The sequence below is a fragment of the Entelurus aequoreus genome, linkage group LG10 (genome assembly GCF_033978785.1).
Source record: "Entelurus aequoreus isolate RoL-2023_Sb linkage group LG10, RoL_Eaeq_v1.1, whole genome shotgun sequence".
Taxonomy (NCBI): Eukaryota; Metazoa; Chordata; class Actinopteri; order Syngnathiformes; family Syngnathidae; genus Entelurus; species Entelurus aequoreus.
Window position 1 is genome coordinate 76,018,980 of NC_084740.1, and position 21,013 is coordinate 76,039,992.

The 21,013-nt window shown below is 39.9% G+C and overlaps 1 protein-coding gene across 1 annotated transcript in view; it reads left to right on the forward strand.

Annotated features, from left to right (window-relative positions):
• shox (shox homeobox) overlaps positions 1–14,644 on the forward strand; it is a 35,615-nt gene extending 20,971 nt beyond the window's left edge. Inside the window, 2 exon segments of the mRNA XM_062061715.1 lie at positions 9,658–9,870; positions 10,211–14,644. Of these exon segments, the coding sequence (XP_061917699.1) occupies positions 9,658–9,870; positions 10,211–10,303 (306 nt within the window). The 3' untranslated portion in view covers positions 10,304–14,644.
• The last annotated feature ends 6,369 nt before the right edge of the window (positions 14,645–21,013 follow it).

The window sequence follows — 21,013 nt, forward strand, 5'->3', positions numbered from 1 at the left end:
AATAAACAAAAGGTGAGTGCCCTTAAGAAAAGGCATTGAAGCTTAGGGAAGGCTATGCAGAACAAAACTAAAACTGAACTGGATACAAAGTGAACAAAAACAGAATGCTGGACGACAGCAAAGACTTACTGTGGAGCAAAGACGGCGTCCACAAAGTACATCCGAACATGACATGACAATCAACAATGTCCCCACAAAGAAGGATTAAAAACAACTGAAATATTCTTGATGGCTAAAACAAAGTAGATGCGGGAAATATCGCTCAAAGGAAGACATGAAACTGCTACAGGAAAATACCAAAAAAAAGAGAAAAAGCCACCAAAATAGGAGCGCAAGACAAGAAGTAAAACACGACACACAGGAAAACAGCAAAAAAGTCCAAATAAGTCAGGGCGTGATGTGACAGGTGGTGACAGTACACCTACTTTGAGACAAGAGCTATAGTGATGCATGCTTGGTTATGCTTTAAAGCCCGCTGGCCTGTTCTAAAAATAGCTCAAATAGCAGCACTTACCAGTGAGCTGCCTCTATTTTTTAAATTGTATTTATTTACTAGCAAGCTGGTCTCGCTTTGCTCGACATTTTTAATTCTAAGAGAAACAAAACTCAAATAGAATTTGAAAATCCAAGAAAATATTTTAAAGACTTGGTCTTCACTTGTTTAAATACATTCATTCATTTTTTTACTTTGCTTCTTATAACTTTCAGAAAGACAATTTTAGAGAACAAAAACAACCTTCAAAATGATTTTAGGATTTTTAAACACATATACCTTTTTACCTTTTAAATTCCTTCCTCTTCTTTCCTGACAATTTAAATAAATGTTCAAGTAAATTTTTTTTTTTTATTGTAAAGAATAATAAATACATTTTAATTGAATTCTTCAATTTAGCTTCTGTTTTTTCGACGAAGATTATTTGTGAAATATTTCTTCAAACTTATTATGATTAAAATTCAAAAAAATTATTCTGGCAAATCTAGAAAATCTGTATAATCAAATTTAAATCTTATTTCAAAGTCTTTTGAATTTCTTTTAAAATTTTTGTTCTGGAAAATCTAGAAGAAATAATGATTTGTCCAATTTGTTATACATTCTAACAAAGTGCAGATTGGATTTTAACCTATTTAAAACATGTCATCAAAATTCTAAAATTAATCTTAATCAGGAAAAATGACTAATGATGTTCCATAAATTCTTTTTTAAATTTTTTCAAAAAGATTCGAATTAGCTAGTTTTTCTCTTCTTTTTTTCGGTTGAATTTTGAATTTTAAAGAGTCGAAATTGAAGATAAACTATGTTTCAAAATTCAATTGTCATTTTTTTTCGTGTTTTCTCCTCTTTTAAACCGTTCATATATATATATATATATATATATATATATATATATATATATATATACAACAAAAAAATAATAAATAAATTAAAAAAAAAAAAAAAAAAAAATCTCCTGAGGATTGAGGAAAACCCCTCATGAAACAGGCCTGTAGAGATTAAATAGTCTTGTGATTTTTTCCCACACATACGTATTACGCTCTACCACGGTATCGAGCACTATTTTTTGGATAATCTAACATATATATATATATATATATATATATATATATATATATATATATATATATATATATATATATATATATATATATATATATATATATATATATATATATATATATATATATATATATATATATATATATATATAAAAGCAAAATATGATCCGACGTTTTTTCAAAATATTTTTTTTGCAGTATGTTCTGTTTTCTATGGTTATCATCACACTTCAGTTGTTTTACTATGATGGCCTCACACACACACACACGCACGCACACACACACACACACACACAACCACAAACACACACACACGAAACCCTCAATAAATAAAGATTTGGACGTCCATGTTTTTGATGAATAGTTTCAACACATTTTCCGGTGGTTTCACAATAACTCATGTTGTACTGAGCAGCCAGGACAGAACATGTATTTTTCCTGTGGTGATGGCTTGTGGTTCTATGGTTATCATCACCTATCACTGCTTCACTTCTGTCACAAGCAGGACTCCAGAGGGAAAAGTGAAACAAGTCATCTTGCATGTTTTTGTGTGACTTCTGAGGAATATATATATATATTTTTGGTCAGTTTAAGGTCACATGTTAAGTTTTCTATGGTTATCATCACACTTTTTTCTGTTGTACGAAGGTGAGTGACTGCAAAACAATGCATGTTTTTGCGTGACTTTTGAGGAATAGTCTTAGCCGCTTTTGGGTCATTTTTCTTCCTGGAATAATGCAACTTATAACCGTGTTGTACTGAGCAGCCAGGACAGAACGTGTTATGTCGCCATGTTGTGATCATTTGACGTTCTATGGTTAGCCTCACTGCTATCAGCACAATGCAACGTTTGAAGATTGATTTTTTTGGGGGGGGATATGTATTTGTGATAGGGTTGTACGGTATACCACTATTAGTATAGTACCGCGATACTAATGGATCATATTCCGTACTACACCGCCTCTGAAAAGTCAGCCACATTATTATGCCTAATTTGGACAACCAGGTATGGTGAAGATAAGGTACTTTTTTAAAAAATGAATCAAATAAAATAAGATAAATAAATTAAAAACATTTTCTTGAATAAAAAAGAAAGTAAAACAATATAAAAACAGTTACATAGAAACTAGTAATTAATGAATAGAGATGTGCGTTAAAATGTAATATCGGAAATTATCGGTATCGTTTTTTTTATCAGTATCGTTTTTATTTTTTTTGTTTTTTTAAATTTTTTTTTTATTAAATCCACATAAAAAACACAAGATACACTTACAATTAGTGCACCAAGCCAAAAAACCTCCCTCCCCCATTTACACTCATTCACACAAAAGGGTTGTTTCTTTCTGTTATTAATATTCTGCTTCCTACATTATATATCAATATATATCAATACAGTCTGCAAGGGATACAGTCCGTAAGCACACATGATTGTGCGTGCTGCTGCTCCACTAATAGTACTAACCTTTAACACTTAATTTTACAAATTTTCATTAATTAATTAATGTAACTATTTTTATATTGTTTTACTTTCTTTTTTATTTAAGAATTTTTTTTAAATTTATTTATCTTATTTTTATTTGATTTATTTTTTTAAAAAGTACCTTATCTTCACCACACCTGGTTGTCCAAATTAGGCATAATAATGTGTTAATTCCATGACTGTATATATCGGTTGATATCGGTATCGGTAATTAAAGAGTTGGACAATATCGGCATATCGGATATCGGCAAAAAGCCATTATCGGACATCCCTACTGTTAAAGGTTAGTACTATTAGTGGAGCAGCAGCACGCACAATCATGTGTGCTTACGGACTGTATCCCTTGCAGACTGTATTGATATATATTGATATATAATGTAGGAACCAGAATATTAATAACAGAAAGAAACAACCCTTTTGTGTGAATGAGTGTGAATGGGGGAGGGAGGTTTTTTGGCTTGGTGCACTAATTGTAAGTGTATCTTGTGTTTTTTATGTTGATTTAATAAAAAAAAAAAAAAAAAAAGATACTGATAATAAAAAAAACGATACCGATAATTTCCGATATTACATTTTAACGCATTTATCTCTACAAACATGGACATCTCTACAAACATGTCATTTCATAGTTTTCATATTACGGCTGTCATCACGTTTGTTTGGCCTTGTGTCGCTAGGCAACACTAACTCAGAACATCGTCCAACTTCACTTTCATTTGCATCTTTTCGCACACACACACACACGCACATGCACACACACACGCACACACACACACACACATGCACGCACACACACACACACACACACACACACACACACACACACACACACACACACACACACACACACACACACACACACACACACACACAGAAAAAGGCATGTAGTGAAGTTTTCTTTGCTGGTATTTGGCCTGGAAAAGCCGAGCAGCAAATACTTCCTCGCTTGTTCATGCTTTTTGAGCCACATGAGGAATGGCAAGCGGCTCGGCTCGTCTTCTTTCTGCTCCTCTGAAGTCAGCGCACGCTTAATTTTCACCTCCCGCTTTTTACAAAAATAATTGGCCAGAATGTGAAAATTGATACGGCTTCTCTCTCGCTTTCTTTCGCCGCCGCGTTTGACTCAGGAATATGTCTGGATAAATATTTATAACTCCAAATACCAGCGGATCTTTTCGGTGCAAAATGGTTTATGTATGCAATGGAATACATGGTCAGGATAACAAGGTTCCAAAAGGGCATAAGCGCCTCCGACTGAATTGAACAAAAGTGTTGCCTGAGAAGACTTGGATTGGGCAACACGACATTGAGGGTGAGACTTTGCAGCTTGGGGGAGGTAACATTTAATGGCGTCACAATCAAAGTCCCTTTCTAATCGGGACTGTACGCCTTTTAGTGGGGATCAAAAGCTGAGCCGGCAATTTTCCGGCTTTAGGGGTAGTAGCCCTTTTTTAACTCCTGTAAAAGTTACACTCTTACAACCGTTAGGAAAAGATAACAAAGCTGAATTTACCAGTTTTGGGGATAGTCGCCCTTTTTTACCGTCTGTAAAAGTCAGGAAAAAATGTTCAGCTTCTGGGGGGAGTAGCAATTTTCTAACTTCCTTGCTAGAAAATTCGGACTTTTACAGTAAGTTACAAAGTCTCGTCTTTAGTATCCCACCTTAAATGGTGAAAAATCATTGCTTACAGGAAGTTAGAAAATTGCTACTCCCCCCAGAAGCTGAACATTTCTTGCAGTAAACTGTATTGTCCTGACAAAAATCCTGACTTTTACAGACGGTAAAAAAGGGCGACTATCTCCAAAACTGGAAAATTCAGTTTTATTATCTTTTCCTAACGGTTGTAAGAGCCTAACTTTTACAGAACGTTAAAAAGGGACATCCCAAAAACTGGAAAATCGACGGGTCAGATTTTTTATCGCCCAGAAAAGGTGAAAAGTCCTGACTTTTACAGGAAGTTAGAAAAAGACTACTTCACCCTTAGCCGGAAAATTGTCAGCTCAACTTTATTATCCCACCTTAAATGTAAAAAAATTTGGACTTACAAGAAGTTGAAAGAAAGAAAGTTGAAAGAAGTTTTTTGCAGTAAACTGTATTGTCTTGACAAAAATCCTGACTTTTACAAACGGTAAAAAAGGGCGACTATCCACAAAAACTGGAAAATTCACCTTTATTATCTTTTCCTAATGGTTGTAAGAGTCTAATTTTTACAGACAGTTAGAAAGGGACATCCCAAAAACTGGAAAATCGACGGGTCAGATTTTTTATCGCCCAGAAAAGGTGAAAAGTCCCGACTTTTACAGGAAGTGAGAAAAAGATTACTTCACCCTTAGCCGGAAAATTGTCAGCTCAACTTTATTATCCCACCTTAAATGATAAAAAATCATTGATTACAGAAAGTTAGCAAAGTGCTACTATCCCCTTAGCTGGAACATTTGGGGGTCAACTTCATTATCCTCCCCTCAAGATAGAACATCTTTGGGGAAAAAAAGCCCGGGAAAATTTGGTAAAGGCTAGAAAATTCTCATTTTTACAGTAAGTTACAAAGTCTCGTCTTTATTATCCCACCTTAAATGATGAAAAATCATTGCTTACAGGAAGTTAGAAAATTGCTACTCCCCCCAGAGACTGAATATTTTTTGCAGTAAACTGTATTGTCCTGACAAAAATCCTGATTTTTACAGACGGTAAAAAAGGGCGACTATCCCCAAAACCGGAAAATTCAGCTTTATTATCTTTTCCTAACGGTTGTAAGAGTCTAACTTTTACAGAAAGTTAAAAAGGGACGTCCCAAAAACTGGAAAATCGACGGGTCAGATTTTTTATCACCCAGAAAAGGTGAAAAGTCCCGACTTTTACAGGAAGTTAGAAAAAGATTACTTCACCCTTAGCCGGAAAATTGTCAGCTCAACTTTATTATCCCAACTTAAATGATAAAAAAATTTGGACTTACAAGAAGTTGAAAAAATTGTACTACCTCAAAAGCCGGAAAATTTGGCAACCCCTAAAATATGGAAAATCCTGACTTTTACAGACAGTTAAAAAAGGCTTCTATCCCCAAAGCCAGAAAATTGCCGGGTCAACCTTATTATCCCACCTTAAATGATGAAAAATTGTGACTTACAGGAAGTTAAAACATTGTTACTACCTCAAAAGCTGGAAAATTTGGTAGTCAACTTTATTGTCCCCCTAGAAGATGGAAAAGTCTGACTTTTACAGACAGCTACAACATGGCCATCATTTTATCATCTCCCCTTAAAGGTTGGGAAAATTCTGACTTTTACAAGTTATAAAAAAATTGGAAAATGGTCAGGTCAACTTTATTATTCCACCTTAATGATGAAAACTCCTGACTTACAGGAAGTTAGCAAAGTGCTACTACCACCAGAAGCCAGAACATTTTGCAGTCAACTTTATTGTCCCCTTCTAAAAGTTGGAAATCCTAACTTTTACAGACAGTTAAAAAGGGACATCCCAAAAACTGGAAAATCGACGGGTCAGATTTTTTATCGCCCAGAAAAGGTGAAAAATCCCGACTTTTACAGGAAGTTAGAAAAAGACTACTTCACCCTTAGCCGGAAAATTGTCAGCTCAACTTTATTATCCCACCTTAAATGATAAAAAATCATTGCTTACAGAAAGTTAGCAAAGTGCTACTATCCCCTTAGCTGGAAAATGTGGGGGTCAACTTCATTATCCTCCCCTCAAGATAGAACATCTTTGGGGAAAAAAAGCCCGGGAAAATTTGGTAAAGGCTAGAAAATTCGGACTTTTACAGTAAGTTACAAAGTCTCGTCTTTAGTATCCCATCTTAAATGGTGAAAAATCCTTGCTTACAGGAAGTTAGAAAATTGCTACTCCCCCCAGAAGCTGAACATTTTTTGCAGTAAACTGTATTGTCCTGACAAAAATCCTGACTTTTGTAAGTCAGGATTTTTCATCATTTAAGTAGGGATAATAAACCTGACCTGGCAATTTTCTGGCTTTAAAAGTCAGGTTGTTCCATCTTTTAGGGCGGACAATAAAGTTGACTGCCAAATTTTCCAGCGTTTCTAACTTCTTGCATGTCAGGATTTTTCATCATTTAAGTGGGGATAATAAACCTGACCTGGCAATATTCTGGCTTTAAAAGTTGGGATTTTGCAACTTTTAGGGGTCGCGTAATAAACCTGACCTGGCAATGTTCTGGCTTTAAAAGTCAGGTTGTTTAATCTTTTAGGGGGAAAATAAAAATGACTGTCAAATTATCCAGCGTTTCTAACTTCTTGTAAATCAGGATTTTTCATCATTTAAGTAGGGATAATAAACCTGATCTGGCAATTTTCTGGCTTTAAAAGTCAGGTTGTTCCATCTTTTAGGGCGGACAATAAAGTTGACTACCAAATTTTCCAGCGTTTCTAACTTCTTGTAAGTCAGGATTTTTCATCATTTAAGTGGGGATAATAAACCTGACCTGGCAATTTTCTGGCTTTAAAAGTCAGGTTGTTCCATCTTTTAGGGCGGAAAATAAAGTTGACTACCAAATGTTCCAGCGTTTCTAACTTCTTGTATGTCAGGATTTTTCATCATTGAAGGAGGGATAATAAACCTGACCTGGAAATTTTCTGGCTTTAAAAGTTGGGATTTTGCAACTTTTAGGGGGCGCGTAATAAACCTGACCTGGCAATGTTCTGGCTTTAAAAGTCAGGTTGTTTAATCTTTTAGGGGGGAAAATAAAAATGACTGTCAAATTATCCAGCATTTCTAACTTCTTGTAAGTCAGGATTTTTCATCATTTAAGTGGGGATGATAAACTTGACCTGGCAATTTTCTGGCTTTAAAAGTCAGGTTGTTCCATCTTTTAGGGCGGAAAATAAAGTTGACTACCAAATTTTCCAGCGTTTCTAACTTCTTGTAAGTCAAGATTTTTCATCTTTTAAGTAGGGATAATAAACCTGACCTGGCAATATTCTGGCTTTGGGGGGTATTGTAGCCCTTTTCAGAAGACTTCATGCCTTTTTTGCAAGTTGCTGTTCTGTACAAACAACATAATGTTGGGACTAAGTTGAGCCAAAAATTTTCTGTCTTCGGGGTTAGTAGCTTTCCCTTTCACACAGCTAATAAAAGTAGTTTAGGGTGACAAAGTTGAGATGTCAATTCTCGGCCTTTCCCTTTCACAATGCTGGCAAAAACTGGCTATTATATTGTTATTAACTTCCTGTAAGCAATGATTTTTCACCATTTAAGGTGGGATACTAAAGACGAGCTGGCAATTTTCCCACTTTGTAACTTACTGTAAAAGTCAGAATTTTCTAGCCTTTACCAAATTTTCCCGGCCTTTTTTTCCCCAAAGATGTTCTATCTTGAGGGGAGGATATTGAAGTTGACCCCCAAATTTTCCAGCTAAGGGGATAGTAGCACTTTGCTAACTTTCTGTAAGCAATGATTTTTTTTATCATCTAAAGTGGGATAATAAAGACGAGCTGGCAATTTTCCGACTTTGTAACTTACTGTAAAAGTCAGAATTTTCGATTGTGTTCATAATTCTGCTGGTGTTCTGTGTGAAAGGCACAAAAACTATTGTATTCATAATTCTGCTGGTGTTTCGTGTGAAAGGCACAAAAAAACGATTGTGTTCATAATTCTGCTGGTGTTCTGTGTGAAAGGCACAAAAAGTATTGTGTTCATAATTCTGCTGGTGTTTTTTGCGAAAGGCACAAAAACTATTGTGTTCATAATTCTGCTGGTGTTCTGTGTGAAAGGCACAAAAACAATTGTGTTCATAATTCTGCTGGTGTTCTGTGTGAAATGCACAAAAACTATTGTGTTCATAATTCTGCTGGTGTTCTGTGTTAATGGCACAAAAAAACTACTGTGTTCATAATTCTGCTGGTGTTCTGTGTGAAAGGCACAAAAAAACGATTGTGTTCATAATTCTGCTGGTGTTCTGTGTGAAAGTCACAAAAACTATTGTATTCATAATTCTGCTGGTGTTCTGTGTGAAAGGCACACAAAAACGATTGTGTTCATAATTCTGCTGGTGTTCTGTGTGAAATGCACAAAAACTATTGTGTTCATAATTCTGCTGGTGTTCTGTGTGAAAGGCACAAAAACGCTTGTGTTCATAATTCTGCTGGTGTTCTGTGTGAAAGGCACAAAAACAATTGTGTTTATAATTCTGCTGGTGTTCTGTGTGAAATGCACAAAAACTATTGTGTTCATAATTTTGCAGGTGTTCTGTGTGAAATGCACAAAAACTATTGTGTTCATAATTCTGCAGGTGTTCTGTGTGAAAGGCACAAAAACGATTGTGTTCATAATTCTGCAAGGGTTCTGTGTGAAAGGCACAAAAAACGATTGTGTTCATAATTCTGCTGGTGTTCTGTGTGAAAGGCACAAAAAAACAATTGTTCATATTCTGCTGGTGTTCTGTGTGAAATGCACAAAAACTATTGTGTTCATAATTCTGCTGGTGTTCTGTGTGAAAGGCACAAAAAAACGATTGTGTTCATAATTCTGCTGGTGTTCTGTGTGAAAGGCACAAAAACTATTGTGTTCGTAATTCTGCTGGTGTTCTGTGTGAAAGGCACAAAAAGCAACACTCGGCTAAAACTCGCTTTTTTTTTTGTTTTTGTCCCTCCAGGTCCAAGCGCAGCTCCAGCTGGACGGCGTCGCCCACTCCCACCCGCACCTGCACCCGCACCTGGCCGCCCACGCCCCCTACCTGATGTTCCCGCCCCCTCCCTTCGGACTACCAATCGCCTCGCTGGCCGACTCGGCCTCGGCGGCGGCGGCGGTGGCGGCGGCGGCCAAGAGCAACAGCAAGAACTCCAGCATCGCCGACCTGCGACTCAAGGCAAGGAAACACGCCGAGGCTCTGGGACTCTGACCCCCGAGCCGGGGGGCGCCCAACACCCCACCCTACCACCTCCACCACCACCACCACCCTCCTCGCCCGATAATGGCCTCTCACACAAGCCTGTGACCCTCACAGCTAAAACTAAACACTGAGACGAGCACAGAGAGAAGGGGGGCGTATGTTTTTTGGAGGAAGACATTTTAAAAAAAAAAAAAAAAAAAGGGGGTCAGGGGAGGTTAAATTGTCACAAAAAGAGCAGCTGCCAAAACAAACCACTTTTCCAGCGGAGCGCTAATGAAATACCAATGAAGTCACCTTCTACTTTTCGCCCCAACAGGCAGGACTTCTGCGGGGCCAGTGGCTCAGTCCACTCCAGGCACAGATCACACAGACCCGGGGACCGTACAAACACATGTGGATGTCCGTCTGAGGGCCCGCCACGGGGGTTAGGGGGGACGGGAGGAGGGGAGGAGGGGGGGGGGGACACGCCTTTGACGCCCACCCCTCGTTGCCTCACTGTTGGCTGTAACAAACTTCAAGAAGCGGCCATGTTTGTTTGCAAGCGTGCACGGAGGCCCTCCAGCTCGTCTCCTCCCGAGGACTTTGGCGGGACGGAAGCGACAACCTCCATGACGACCCCCCCCCCCGTCACACCACCCCCCACACCCCCTTCTCAGACCTTCTCCCTTTTCCGTTGGCTAAAGAAGTGAAGACAGCCTTTGCACTTCAGGGTGTTTACAAGAAGCAAGATGCTACTTTATTAGTACATTTTTTTTTTTTTTTTTTTAAAAAGGTACTAATAATAAAGCGGAGGGACATTTGATATCAGCCAAAAAAAGAAGAAGAAGAAAAAAAAAGGATAAAGGGTATAACCGATTTTGTTTCAGTATTTGGGAAAAGAACCATGAAGACGTCAGTCCAACTGAAATGCAAAGTGTGCAGTTTAAGTGCAATACTGTAAATAGTCAGGCAAAAAAAGAAGAGAAGTTAACTTCATTTTGTTCCGCTTTTCTTTGACGCCGTGTATATTTTGTTGGATTCCGGACAAACAAACAGGGTGCCGTGTTTCAGGGGTGTCCAAAGTGTGACGTGTTTGCTATGGGCAGATCTTCTGAAGATGCACTGAGTTCATATTACTAGCTTGCACTAATTTGCTACGTCACTTAGAACATGCCATGTTTTGTTCCCGTAGCTTAGAGAGCTGCCGTCCACTGCGGTGGACGTCTGGGTTTTGCATAACAGGGTTATTTTTCCCGCCAAATGTGCAACTCTGACAAAATAAATAAGCCAGAAACAAATGTCCACTGCAGTAGACGTCTAGGTTTTGCACAACAGGGCTTTTTTCCCCAAAATGTGCAACTCTGACAAAAGAAATAAGCCGGAAACAAATGTCCACTACAGTGGACGTCTGGGTTTTGCATACTAGGGTAATTTTTCCCGCCAAATGTGCAACTCTGATTAAAAAAAATAGGCCGGAAACAAATGTCCACTGCAGTGGACGTCTAGGTTTTGCATAATAGGGTAATTTTTCCCGCCAAATGTGCAACTCTGATTAAAAAAAATAGGCCGGAAACAAATGTCCACTGCAGTGGACGTCTGGGTTTTGCATAACAGGGCTTTTTTCCCCAAAATGTGCAACTCTGACAAAAGAAATAAGCCGGAAACAAATGTCCACTACAGTGGACGTCTGGGTTTTGCATACTAGGGTAATTTTTCCCGCCAAATGTGCAACTCTGACAAAAGAAATAGGCCGGAAACAAAAGTCCACTGCAGTGGACGTCTAGGTTTTGCATAACAGGGCTTTTTTCCCCCAAAATGTGCAACTCTGACAAAATAAATAAGCCGGAAACAAATGTCCACTGCAGTGGACGTCTAGGTTTTGCATAACAAGGCTTTTTTCCCCCAAAATGTGCAACTCTGACAAAATAAATAAGCCGGAAACAAATGTCCACTGCAGTGGACGTCTGGGTTTTGCATAAAAGGCCAAATTTTTTCCCCCGAAATGTGAAGGTTTGTCAAAAGAAATAGACCAAAAACAAATGTCCACTGCAATGGACATTTATAGACATGAATAACAGTGTTAGTTTTCTCCCAAAACAGACCAAAACAAATGTCCACTGCAATGGACATTTATAGACATGAATAACAGGGTTAATTTTCTCCCAAAATAGACCAAAATCAAATGTCCACTGTAGTGGACATTTGTGTTTTGCATAGCAAGACTATTTTCCCCCTTGAATTCCAAAACACTGTTAAAAGAAATAGACCCAAAACAAATGTCCACTACAACGGACATTTATAGACATGAATAAGAGGGCTATTTACCCCCCAAATGTGTAACGTTGACAAAAGACACCAAAACAAATGTCCACTGCAATGGACATTTATAGACATGAATAACAGGGTTAGTTTTCTCCCAAAATAGACCAAAATCAAATGTCCACTGCAGTGGACGTTCGTGTTTTGCATAGCAAGACTATTTCACCCCAGAATTCTAAAACTCTGTTAGAAAGAAACCCCAAAACAAATGTCCACTGCAATGGACATTTCTAGACATAAATAACAGGGCTACTTACCCCCCAAAACAGACCAAAACAAATGTCCACTGCAGTGGACGTTTGTGTTTTGCATAGCAAGACCACCCCCCCCCCCTGAATTCTAAAACACTGTTAAAAGAAATAGACCCAAAACAAATGTCCACTGCAATGGACATTTATAACAGGGTAAGTTGTCCGCCCAAAATGTGTAATTTAGACAAAACAGACCAAAAACAAATGTCCACTGCAGTGGTCTTTTGGATTTTGCACAACAAGGCTATTTTTTCCCCCCTAAATATAAAACGCTGAAAAAAAATATATATACAAATGTCCACTGCAATGGACATTTGTGGACATGAATAACGGGGTTAGTTTTCTCCCAAACTGTGTACGTTTGACAAAATAGACCAAAACAAATGTCCACTGCAATGGACATTTATAGACATGAATAAGAGGGCTATTTACCCCCCAAAATGTGTAACTTTGACAAAATACACCAAAACAAATGTCTACTGCAGTGGACGTTTGTGTTTTCATAGCAAGACCCCCCCTCCTGAATTCTAAAACACTGTAAAAAGAAATAGACCCAAAACAAATGTCCACTACAATGGACATTTATAACAGGGTTAGTTGTCCCCCCAAAATGTGTAACTTTGACAAAACAGACCAAAAACAAATGTCCACTGCAGTGGACTTTTGGATTATGCACAACAAGGCTATTTTTCCCCCCGAAATGCAAAACGCTGACAAAAAAAAATAGACAAATGTCCACTGCAATGGACATTTGTGGACATGAATAACGGGGTTAGTTTTCTCCCAAACTGTGTACGTTTGACAAAATAGACCAAAACAAATGTCCACTGCAATGGACATTTATAGACATGAATAAGAGGGCTATTTACCCCCCAAAATGTGTAACTTTGACAAAATACACCAAAACAAATGTCCACTACAACGGACATTTATAGACATGAATAAGAGGGCTACTTACCCCCCCCCCCCAAAATGTGTCATTTTGACAAAATACACCAAAACAAATGTCTACTGCAGTGGACGTTTGTGTTTTGCATAGCAAGACCACCCCCCCCCCCCCTCCTGAATTCTAAAACACTGTTAAAAGAAATAGACCCAAAACAAATGTCCACTACAATGGACATTTATAGACATAAATAAGAGGGCTATTTACCCCCCAAAATGTGTAACTTTGACAAAAGACAACAAAACAAATGTCCACTGCAGTGGACGTTTGTGTTTTCATAGCAAGACACCCCCCCCCCCCCCTTAATTCTAAAACACTGTTAATAGAAGTAGACCCAAAACAAATGTCCACTACAATGGACATTTATAGACATGAACAAGAGGGCTATTTGGACAGTATAGCTCGGTTGGTAGAGCGGCCGTGCCAGCAACTTGAGGGTCCCAGGTTCGATCCCCGCTTCTGCCATCCTAGTCACTGCCGTTGTGTCCTTGGGCAAGACACTTTACCCACCTGCTCCCAGTGCCACCCACACTGCTTTAAATGGAACTATGTAAAGCGCTTTGAGTCACTTGAGAAAAAGCGCTATATAAATATAATTCACTTCACTATTTACCCCCCAAAATGTGTAAGTTTGGCAAAATAGAGCAAACAATAAATGTCCACTGCAGTGGACGCTAGCTCCCATGTCATACTTCAGTGGGACACCCCTGTTGTACAGGAAGTATTGCAGCTTTCTGAAGAGAATATTCAAAGAGTCGTTCATCCCAACTAAGCCAGCGATTAGCTTTACCTGCATGTTGTGTGTGACACTCATCTCTCTTTTCTCACCCCCATCATCCACACCTTTGTTTTACCCCCAAACTGCTGTGTTGTTGTCCTCGTCCCTCTGGGAGGCCCACAAGCTCCGCCCACTTCCTGTTACTCACCCTCATTATTACCGTGTCTCCATTTTTAAATTAAACATATGCGTGTTTTATTTATTACTATTTTGTCTGAAAGTTTATGAAGTATGAAAGTTTTTTTTTCTTTTTTTTTTTTTACATTGTTTTGTATGTTTTTGAAGTTTTGTTTTGTTTCCTAAAGTGGGAAAGGAAGGAAGGAAACAAAAACAAAGAAGAGAAATGTAGCGTGTCCAAGTTTACAAATGTTTCAGGGATGGTTTGCATTTTTACCGAAGTTCCGTGGAGTTTGTTGTAGCCACGCTTCTCATTTCAAGCATGCTTAAACATCAACCATCGTAACGCTTTGTTTTGCCCCGCCCCTTTTTGGAGTCACAAAACATGAATGTACATCTTGTACAAGTAAACTATCAATAAAGTTATAAATATTTGTACACTTGTGTACTTCTTTCTGTGGTGCGAGCTATGAACTCCAGATGTTGCCACCTCTGGAACACACCCCCCCCCAAATTGCCGCCAAGCGTGCTCGGACTGATAACTGCCAACTTTATGCAATTTATGTGGTCAAACATATGCTGGCGACGTGATGCTGCCCATTTCCTGACTTTGTAGATTATTTCCAGTCATTCTATTTGTGTCTATCACGCAGAAGCGGTGATTATCGTTAACAACTGGCGGTAGAAGCCTCTTTCATTTTTGTTCCTACTCATGCAAGACGAGATTTATCAATAACCGGCGGGAGGAGCGGCCGCCCGAATAAAGTGACTGGCCTACATTTCACGTGTGCATGCGTGGATTATTTTGAGTCTATTTGCTTCTATGTAGCAAGGCGGTGGTTATCATTATCGTTAGAGATGTCCGATAATATAAGTCTGCCGATATTATCGGACGATAAATGCGTTAAAATGTAATATCGGAAATTATCGGTATCGTTTTTTTTATTATCACTATCGTTTTTTTTTGGTTTTTTTAAAGTTTTTTTTATTAAATCCACATAAAAAAAACACAAGATACACTTACAATTAGTGCACCAACTCAAAAAACCTCCCTCCCCCATTTACACTCATTCACACAAAAGGGTTGTTTCTTTCTGTTATTAATATTCTGCTTCCTACATTATATATCAATATATATCAATACAGTCTGCAAAGGATACAGTCCGTAAGCACACATGATTGTGCGTGCTGCTGGTCCACTAATAATACTAACCTTTAAAGGCCTACTGAAAGCCACTACTAGCGACCACGCAGTCTGATAGTTTATATATCAATGATGAAATCTTAACATTGCAACACATGCCAATACGGCCGGGTTAACTTATAAAGTGACATTTTAAATTTGCCGCTAAACTTCCGGTTCGAAACGCCTCTGAGGATGACGTATGCGCGTGACGTAGCCCGGCGAACACGGGTATGCCTTCCACATTGAAGCCAATACGAAAAAGCTCTGTTTTCATTTCATAATTCCACAGTATTCTGGACATCTGTGTTCGTGAATCTGTTGCAATCATGTTCATTGCATTATGGAGAAGGAAGCTGAGCAAGCAAAGAAGAAAGTTGTCGGTGCGAAACGGACGTATTTTTCGAACGAAGTCAGCAACAACAGTACACAGTTTGTATTCTTTGTTTACATTCCCGAAAGATGCAGTCAAGATGGAAGAACTCGGATAACAGAGACTCTAACCAGGAGGACTTTTGACTTCGATACACAGACGCCTGTAGAGAACTGGGACAACACAGACTCTTACCAGGATTACTTTGATTTGGATGACAAAGACGCAGACGTGCTACTGTGAGTATGCAGCTTTGGCTTCTAAACATTTGATCGCTTGACCGTATGTGCGCAACTTTTTTTTTGCGTATGTACGTAACTTTTTAAAAATATATAAGCTTTATGAACCTTGGGTTAGGTGAACGGTCTTTTGGGCTGAGTGATTGTGTGTGTTGATCAGGTGTTTGAATTGTATTGGCGTGTTCTATGGAGCTAGGAGCTAGCAGAGGAGCTAGGAGCTAGCGTAACAAACACGCAGGTGTTTTTATGCAGGATTAATTTGTGGCATATTAAATATAAGCCTGGTTGTGTTGTGGCTAATAGAGTATATATATGTCTTGTGTTTATTTACTGTTGTAGTCATTCCCAGCTGAATATCAGGTCACCCCCGCCTCTCACAGCATCTTCCCTATCTGAATAGCTTCAACTCCCCACTAGTCCTTCACTTGCACTTTACTCATCCACAAATCTTTCATCCTCGCTCAAATTAATGGGGAAATTGTCGCTTTCTCGGTCCGAATCTCTCTCACTTCATGCGGCCATCATTGTAAACAATAGGGAACTTTGCGTATATGTTCAACTGACTACGTCACGCTACTTCCGGTAGGGGCAAGCCTTTTTTTTATCAGATACCAAAAGTTGCGATCTTTATCGTCGTTGTTCTATACTAAATCCTTTCAGCAAAAATATGGCAATATCGCGAAATGATCAAGTATGACACATAGAATAGATCTGCTATTCCCGTTTAAATAAAAAAAATTCATTTCAGTAGGCCTTTAACACTTCATTTTACAAATTTTCATTAATTACTAGTTTCTATGTAACTGTTTTTATATTGTTTTACTTTCTTTTTTATTTAAGAAAATGTTTTTAATTTATTTATCTTATTTTTTTTAAATTTTATTTTTTTTTAAAGTACCTTATCTTCACCATACCTGGTTGTCCAGATTAGGCATAATAATGTGTTAATTCCACGACTGTATATATCGGTTGATATCGGTATCGGTTGATATCGGTATCGGTAATTACAGAGTTCGACAATATCGGAATATCGGCAAAAAGCCATTATCAGACATCCCTAATTATCGTCTAGGTTTTGCATAACAGGGTTATTTTTCCCGCCAAAAGTGCAACTCTGACAAAAGAAATAGGCCGGAAACAAATGTCCACTGCAGTGGACGTGTGGGGTTTTGCATAATAGGGTTATTATGTATGAATAGACTGCAAAGATAAGATACTTAACGTTGGAACTGGTAAACGTTGTTATTTTTTGGCAAATATGAGCTCATTTGGAATTTGATGCCTGCAGCATGTTTCAAAAAAGCTGGCACAAGTGGCAAAAAAGACTGACAAAGTGGAGGAATGCTCATCAAACACTTATTTGGAACCTCCCACAAGGGTTATCATTAATAAGTGGCGGTAGTTTCAATGACATAAATCAAAAGACACATATGTATGGAATGTGCATGAACAAGCCTACCGTAGATTTGAAATATTTGTATTTATCTTCACTGGGCAATGTGGGGGTTATCATCATGAACTTGTGGGAGGAGCAATGACATCAGTCCAATGAGGTGTACAGTATGTAGGGAGTGTGCATGGACAAGACTACTGTGGCTTATGTGGAGTCCTTGTGAGGCAAATGAGGGTTATCATTAATAAGTGGTGGTAGGATCAATTACACATAAAATGACATTTGCATGAACTGTGGGTTTTAACTTTGTGGATTATTTTGAGTCTTTCCATTCGCCTTTATATTAAGCAAAGTGGTGATCATCATTAACGACTGGCGGCAAGAAGAATTGCCTGACTACATCCATCTTAAGCGTTTATGTTTGACTTTGTGTATTACTTTGAGTCTTTCCATTTACCTTTATATTAAGCAAGGTGGTGATCAACAATGACTGGTGGGAAGAAGAATTGACTAACTACATCCATTATAAGTGTGTTCGTTTGACTTTGTGGATTACTTTGAGTCTTTCCATTTCCTTTTATATTAAACACAGTGGTGATGATCATCAACGACTGGCGGGAAGAAAAATTGACTAACTACATCCATTTTAAGCTTGTGCGTTTGACTTTGTGGATTACTTTGAGTCTTTCCATTTACCTTTACATTAAGCAAAGTGGTGATCATCATCAATGACTGGCGGGAACGAGAAGTGACTAACTACATCCATTTTAAGCGTGTGTGTTTGACTTTGTGGATTACTTTAAATCTTTCCATTTACCTTTACATTAAGCAAAGTGGTGATCATCATCAACGACTGGCGGGAAGGAGAAGTGACTAACTCCATCCATTTTAAGCGTGTGTGTTTGATTTTGTGGATTACTTTGAGTCTTTCCATTTACCTTTATATTAAGCAAAGTGGTGATCATCATCAATGACTGGCGGGAAGGAGAAGTGACTAACTACATCCATTTTAAGCGTGTTTGACTTTGTGGATTACTTTGAGTCGACCATACTTATTTCTCTAATGGACAGTTGTTGTTTTCATAAATAACCAGCGAGAGGAACAATGGCCTTGGAGCACTAACTGAAGTGTGTGACATGGCTGAGCGCTCCCACTGGTCAAAGGAAGCTGACTTCAGGTGTGGCGTGTGCCGACTTTAGGTGTGGCGTGTGCCGACTTCAGGTGTAGCGTGTGCTGACTTAGGTGTGGCGTGTGCCGACTTCAGGTGTGGCGTGTGCTGACTTCAGGTGTGGCGTGTGCCGACTTCAGGTGTGGCGTGTGCTGACTTCAGGTGTGGCGTGTGCCGACTTCAGGTGTGGCGTGTGCCGATTTCAGGTGTGGCGTGTGCAGACTTCAGGTGTAGCGTGTGCTGACTTCAGGTGTGGCGTGTGCAGACTTCAGGTGTGGCGTGTGCCGACTGCAGGTGTGGCGTGTGCAGACTTCAGGTGTGGCGTGTGCAGACTTCAGGTGTGGCGTGTGCCGACTTCAGGTGTGGCGTGTGCAGACTTCAGGTGTGGCGTGTGCCCGCTTCAGGTGTGGTGTGTGCCAACTTCAGGTGTGGCGTGTGCTGACTTCAGGTGTGGCGTGTGCAGACTTCAGGTGTGGCGTGTGCCGACTTCAGGTGTGGCGTGTGCCGACTTCAGGTGTGGCGTGTGCAGACTTCAGGTGTGGCGTGTGCCGACTTCAGGTGTGGCGTGTGCAGACTTCAGGTGTGGCGTGTGCAGACTTCAGGTGTGGTGTGTGCTGACTTCAGGTGTGGCGTGTGCAGACTTCAGGTGTGGCGTGTGCCGACTTCAGGTGTGGCGTGTGCCGACTTCAGGTGTGGCGTGTGCCGACTTCAGGTGTGGCTTGTGCCGACTTCAGGTGTGGCGTGTGCTGACTTCAGGTGTGGCTTGTGCCGACTTCAGGTGTGGCGTGTGCTGACTTCAGGTGTGGCGTGTGCTGACTTCAGGTGTGGCGTGTGCCGACTTCAGGTGTGGCGTGTGCTGACTTCAGGTGTAGCGTGTGCTGACTTCAGGTGTGGCGTGTGCCGACTTCAGGTGTGGCGTGTGCTAACTTCAGGTGTGGCTTGTGCTAACTTCAGGTGTGGCTTGTGCTAACTTCAGGTGTGGCGTGTGCTGACTTCAGGTGTGGCTTGTGCTAACTTCAGGTGTGGCTTGTGCTAACTTCAGGTGTGGCGTGTGCTGACTTCAGGTGTGGCTTGTGCTAACTTCAGGTGTGGCTTGTGCTAACTTCAGGTGTGGCTTGTGCTAACTTCAGGTGTGGCTTGTGCTAACTTCAGGTGTGGCTTGTGCTAACTTCAGGTGTGGCTTGTGCTAACTTCAGGTGTGGCGTGTGCTGACTTCAGGTGTGGCTTGTGCTAACTTCAGGTGTGGCTTGTGCTAACTTCAGGTGTGGCGTGTGCTGACTTCAGGTGTGGCTTGTGCTAACTTCAGGTGTGGCTTGTGCTAACTTCAGGTGTGGCATGTGCAGACTTCAGGTGTGGCGTGTGCTGATTTCAAGCCTTCTTTTCCCTTCTTTCACCCAAAAAACAGGTTTTTTTTCTCCTTTTCTTTTCTTCCTTTTCTAGAGGCATGACTTCCCGTGGGAGTTTCCTTCCAGATGTGTGTACACAAAGTCATTACAGCATAGTGGCCTATTGTCCCACCCGGGCGCAAGGAATTAGTCCAAATGGCGTCCTGTTGAGTGCAATACACCCCCCAAGCCCCCCCAAGCCCCCCCCCCTCCAAGAAGGTCGGCGTGCATTTAATTTGTAGCGCGGCGCTCATACATCAAGATGGAGTGATATAGTCGCAGACTGATGGCCGCACGTTTAGCCCGGGCAGCTGGGCCACGTCTGGAAAGAACAGCGTGCCTTCAAGTGTACTAATAATTAGCCCGCCGCCATCCATCCATCCATCCATCCATCCATCCATCCATCCATCCATCCATCCATCCATCCATCACGCCGCGACACGACACCAGTTGGACGCACAATAACGCAAGGATAATAACACAACCGTCATGGTCGCATTGTCACGCAACCTCCGAGCTTGTGTGGGAAAAAACCCGCCTCACATGTCGGAGGTGAATTTGTATTTGTTTACACGCCGCGACAGAAAGTGTGACGATAACCACAGAAGCCAAAGACGATAGGAGGAACACCACAAGCAGAGCAGTGGTAGAAATGATATGCTTCTGTCAGAGGGAGGCGCCTTTTTCCTCGCTCGTGTGGAGATCACTTCTCTGTAGTGGTTACACACAACCTCGCCTGGGATTTGCTGCTATACAAATATATTCAATATTGTGTTAATAACAAACATATTTGCTGCTATACAAATACATTCAATGTTGTGTCAATAACAAACATATTTGCTGCTATAGAAATACAATATTGTGTCAATAACAAACATATTTGCTGCTATAGAAATAGAATATTGTGTCAATAACAAACATATTTGCTGCTATAGAAATAGAATATTGTGTTAATAACAAACATATTTGGTGCTATAGAAATAGAAT